This window comes from Arachis ipaensis, chromosome B10, assembly GCF_000816755.2.
Source record: "Arachis ipaensis cultivar K30076 chromosome B10, Araip1.1, whole genome shotgun sequence".
Classification (NCBI taxonomy): Eukaryota; Viridiplantae; Streptophyta; class Magnoliopsida; order Fabales; family Fabaceae; genus Arachis; species Arachis ipaensis.
The window spans coordinates 135,214,282-135,220,095 of NC_029794.2; the positions used below are offsets into that span (position 1 = coordinate 135,214,282).

At 28.1% G+C, this 5,814-nt stretch overlaps 1 protein-coding gene across 1 annotated transcript in view; it reads left to right on the top strand.

Annotated features, from left to right (window-relative positions):
* Window positions 3,695-5,814, top strand: part of LOC107621846 (BTB/POZ domain-containing protein At1g50280-like) — a 3,105-nt gene continuing 985 nt past the window's right edge. Inside the window, exons 1-2 of the mRNA XM_016323829.2 lie at window positions 3,695-3,877; window positions 3,996-5,126. Coding sequence (XP_016179315.1) covers window positions 3,815-3,877; window positions 3,996-5,126 — 1,194 coding nt within the window. The 5' untranslated portion in view covers window positions 3,695-3,814. The remainder of the gene's footprint in view (window positions 3,878-3,995; window positions 5,127-5,814) is intronic.

Genomic DNA, 5,814 nt, shown 5'->3' on the forward strand with positions numbered 1-5,814 from the left:
ATTATAAAAAATAAATTATGTAAAAATAAGATATCAAGTCATAGACTCCATCGAATTGACTTATTACAAACACTTTACTATAGTTTTGTTATTATAATTTATAATTACTAGTATATTCATTGATATTCCATAATTCACCTTTTTTTTATTGAATGTGTGCGAAAATATTAATGGTGAAATCAGTCAAATGACAAAGACATTGTACTCTTATTAAAAAATCTTCGATTTTTTTTTGTCAGGGACGTGGGTAACAAACGGCCCAAGCCCAAAAAAACAGAAACCTTATTGTTCATTTCATATGTATCCATAAAAAATATTAAAACAGGGTGGTTTTTCTTTTTTGAGTCAGAGGGTGGGTGGGTTTTTTTTTTTGGTCAAGAGAGGGTAGGTGGGTTCAAACGGCAAATAAAAGAGAACAACACTTTTTGGGCCTGAATACCAAAAATGGAAGGGGACAATATTTTTCCTAGCCCACAACTAAGGTAGTACTAGGCCCATAAGTCCAAACAAAAAACAGAATTGTGAGGGAGATGATCAATTTGAAGGGTTGGTTTGGGGGGGTTGGGTTGGGGTTCCGGGTAGGGTTTTTGGTCTTAGCCCATGACCAAAAAAAGAATATCATAATTCATAATAATTTTGAACAAAATTGTATAAGCAGAAAATGATCTGTAAATATCCTTTACTTAATATTTGTAATTTGTTGAATATATGAATAATTGAAAACAAACAAAATTCTTGAATAATAAATAAAAAAGATTCGAAGCACGCATATCATTAGCACATGCATAAGCAATGACTCAGATGCTGTCAGACGCTGGTTGTATGTGGTGCTTAATAAGAATCAAACTAAGTTTCGATTTTTTACAAATTTATTCTTGGATAAGATATATTTTTTGTTTATAAAATTTGTTAAAATTTTTAAATATATTTATAAATTTATTTTATTTTAATTTTATTTTAAAATTTTTGAATTACATTAAAAATATTTTTTATGGTTAATTTTTTAAAAAATTTAAAATTAATTGAATAATAATTTTATAAGAATAACTTTTAATACAAATAAATTAGATATAATTGTCTTGTATTATTACTGAATTGATCCTAAATTTTTTAAAAATTTAGCTACAAGAATATATTTGATATAAATAAAAAATGTTAAAAATAAAATAAAATTTAAAAATATTTTTAAAGTTTTTAACAAATTTTAAAGATAAAAAAAAATATATTTTACCTTTTTTTTTCTTTCTAAATAGGTAACAACTCAATATATGACATTGCTATATGTACCAAAAGAATGTATGACATCAGTGTCTTAAACAAGAAGGTTTGCAATGAAAAGCTTATGACATATTCTTCCTATGTTATGTTATTTTCTTTTATTATCCACTTAGATTTTAGCTAAGTTAGGTAAAAATTATTCTTCGTTGTATGAAAAATTAGAGAATTTATCTAAAAAATTTGATTTGATTGATTGATTTAGTTTAAAATACTACAAAAAAACAGCTCAAAGCCAATTTTTTTATTAGTAATGCTAAAAAAATAAAAAAATACTTTAAATTTATCTTATTTAGTATTTATTAATTCTAACAATAATTAATAAATATTAAATAAAATAAATTTTAATTATTTTTTACTTTTTTTTTTGTTATCCAATATTTTAATTTTTCGACTCAATCATTTTACTCATTAGTCCTCGTTCAATTTAAAAATAGTCTAAATTTAGATGCTAATTTTTTGTTTATAGAAATAGAAGTGGTGATATAGTTTAATATTGTAATTTTTGGTATTTTTCAAAATTGTGAAAAGTACACAAATCGAAAGGTCCGATTTTTGTAGCTCAAAATTTTTTTTTTACCACAAATCGGATGGTCCGATTTGTGTACCTCTCACAAATCGGATGGTCCAATTTCGATACCTCTAATAAATCGGACGGTCCAATTTCTACTTTTCTAGTTAAACGATTCTACATTTGAGTATAACACCCAACAATCCACATTTTAAAAAAACAACACTACCACTCCAATATTAAAAATAAAAAGTTCCAATTTTTTACCTTATCAACCATTGATTTTATCTTGATTCTTTTCAAAAAAAAATTTCCCTTATAGTTCTCATTGGTCCCATTCATTAGGTCCATGTTCACATGTTTAGAAAGTACATCCCTCAAGTAAATCCAAAGCCAAGTCATGCAATGCAACTAAATTTAACTGGCAGAACTCAGAACTGAAAAAAAGGTGCTTATATTATTAACCAATATGCTTTGGTTTTGCTCTTCTTGAATTGTTGACCCTGTCAGACAAATTCAAACATAAGCCTATCCCATTTCAATAGCAAATAAAATAAAAACAAAAAAAGAATCATTGTGGCTTACTCTAAATTTTGAAGTAGAACAACTGGTCCAGCAATAGAGACAAGAGCAACAAATTAGCAAAATACATAAAATATATACTGTCACACACCTTTTGCTAATACAACCAAATTTGTCATACATGCATGGGGACCTTGTCTTATAATAGCCAAAACTATATAACATCAATCATAAATAATTATTAATAAGGCTGTAGAATCACGATACAAAAAGCATATTTAACATAAAAACAGAATATAATATATGTAGTTAATTATGAAAAAGAGCTAGGAAACAAATGGGATAGATCTCAATAATGAAGCATCTCCTTGGCTTGGATAGGGTTGAACATTTTCATGTACCTTGCTTGGCCATACCGTTATATATATATACACTGACAAATCTGTTAAAAACTAGTAGTGAATGTAAATTTGAAATTTTTTTTTACATCATAAATTTGAAATACATCATAAGTCTGAAATTACACTTGAGTTTAAAGCTGCATTTGTTTACAGATTACGTGACACTGAAACAGCTATGAGTAATATTATGAGGAGTGTTAGGAGATAAGCGACTTTTGTGATTTGTAACCATCAAGTAGTTATTAATGATGTTTTTAATAGTGTGAGATTTCATCCAATGATATAGGATTACTCACTTTTTTTTTGTTGATTACATGCTGATTAGAATTTAACAACGTTGTTGTCCCTCTGGACTTTTTCATATTATATATCTAAGTTTTTTTATGAACCAAGTCCAATTAAGTTAAACAATAAGACTTGTAATAATGCTAGCCATAATTGATTTTTGTTATGTTAGATTAACTTGGTTAGATTTTGTTAACAAAAAGATTTGGATGTGTAGTATTATTCAACAGCCAAATAGGATACAGAAATACAAAATTATGTTTGGTAGATAAAACATAATTAAAAATATTGTGTCTAAAAATTCTGAATTAGTATATTTTATAAAAGGATACATAGATACTAACAAGAGACACAATTTATTTTTTATTTTTATTTTTTATTAATTTTTTATTATTATATTTTTTTATAAAAAAATAAAATTAAATTAAATTTTCATAATTTATTTTAGATTATCACAAAATAAAATATAAAAATACTAATTTTTGGTCATGTTCTCTAAACCAAACAAAGCCTAATTGAATTAGGGTTAAACTAAAAACTCAAATTATATCTCACACAAAGCGAGTTCGCGCAACTTCTTAATTGAGTATGGAGAGACTATGCCATTTGAGCTATAGCTCATACTTAATCGATATATAAATATTATTTTAAATATTTATTAAACTTAAGGGCATACCCTAATCTTAGTGGAATAACTGATACCGAGACCAACTAAACTTTTATATATTAAAATTCATATAATGCATTTATATAATTATCCACAAGAATTAGAATTTCATATTTCCCTCTCTTTTGTTCAATGCACAATTAAGTGGCTACTATGCAGAAGCCTTGTGACTTGAAAATCAACATTAATGATGAGGAAATCTTCCTTTTGAACAAGGTACTCAACATATTCATTATTATTTATATTTTCTCTTCTAAATTCTAATAATTGTTCTTAGATCCAAAGAAAAATCAAAAGGTGAAGACTGAAGAATCTAGTTCATCTTATTTTGCAGGAGGTTATGTCAAAATACAGTGGAAAAATAGAGAGTCAAATCCAGAACAAGAACAAGAACAAGATGATGATTGAAATGAATGATTTCCCATGTGGTCCAAATGGATTTGAGCTTGTTTCAATGTTCTGCTACAACAATGGCAAGATTCCAATCACAGTTTCCAATGTCCTTATCCTCCATTGCAGTGCACTCTACCTTGACATGACTGAAGAATTCTTCACCAACAATCTCATCCAACAAACAGAAAATTTTCTTGACAGAATCTATCACTGGACATGGAATGACACACTTTTGAGTCTCAAGAGTTGTGTTTCATTCCATTCCTATGCAGAAAACTGTGGAATCTTGGACAAGATCATGTTTGCATTGTTGGCAAAGATTGCTCTGAACTCTGATCCAAGCCTACTTTTGTTGTCTCCTTCTTCGTCGCCGTCGTCGCCGGAAAACAATAACAAGAGGTTTTCTTTTCAGGCAACACCAAAGACTATAAGACAAAGTTTTCCAAGCAAAGCTTGGTGGTTTCAAGACATGGATTCTCTTCCTCCAATGATTATTGACAAGTTTCTCAGGTGCATTGGCGGTTACAAGAAGCATAACAACAACTTAGTCCTCACAAGGTTCCTAATTGATTATCTGAAGAAATCAGTTGCTCCAAGTAGAAGCAAGAATGGTGAGTATTCGAGTATTGCCGAGACAGCTGCTTATGGAGTCATATTTGTTGGGAAGAACACATTTTCTTGCAGAACACTTTTCTGGGTGCTAAGGATTGTGTCTTGTTTTGGGCTTAGTGAAGGTTGTAGAATGGAGATGGAGAAATTGATTGGTGGGAATCTTGAGCAAGCAACATTGGATGATTTGTTGGTGTGTGGGAACCATATGGGGCTGTATTATGATGTTAATTTTGTTATAAGGTTAGTTAAATTATTTGTTGAGAGCAACAATAATAATAATAATAGTGAAAGTTTAGAGAAAATGAGGAAAGTTGGAAGGTTAATTGATAAGTATTTGAGAGAGGTATCAGCTGATCAGAATCTGAAGATCTCAAAGTTTCTTGGAGTTGCAGAGTGTTTGCCTGATTCTGCTAGAGATTGCTTTGATGGCCTCTACAGAGCCATTGACATCTATCTTCAGGTTAGTTCATCAAAATCGTTAGAAAGTTTCACATATTTTATTAGTATTCCTTAATTGTCGCGACAAAAAAAAAACAGTCGGAACTTTTCTTATTTAGCATTCATTAATTGTCGCAATGCTAAATAAAGAAAGTTATCGCTGTTTTTGGCTGATATTTTTTTGTTACTAAACATTTTCCTTTTACTAATCTAATAGGTAGTTATTTACATGTAAAATATATTTATATGCAGATGATAATTAAGAGGTGAAAATTCAGGTGCAGTCAATTTTATATGAAATTGATTGATAGTTGAGAGTGGTTAAATGATTTGACTAAATTTTCATTTTACTGCTCTCAATTATTAACTTCACATGAAATTTACTGTACCTGAGTTTTCACCTAATTAAAAAGATAATATTTATATGTTAAATAATTTAGTCAAATACATCTGTTGCTAATTGATTTTAATTATTTTTTTACATAATAATATTTTTATTTAAATAATTGTTCTACTAAAATGCTTAATATAATATGTGTATTATCTAATTATTATTTTAAAGACAATTTTATACATCTTTATGTGGATAACCACCATCTATTTTTACCTTTTTTTTCTTAAACAATCACCAAATATTTTTTTTTTCTTAATGACTTATCATCACTAGAAATTGCTAGGATAGTAAAATTTGTTAGTCCAAATTTCAGTTC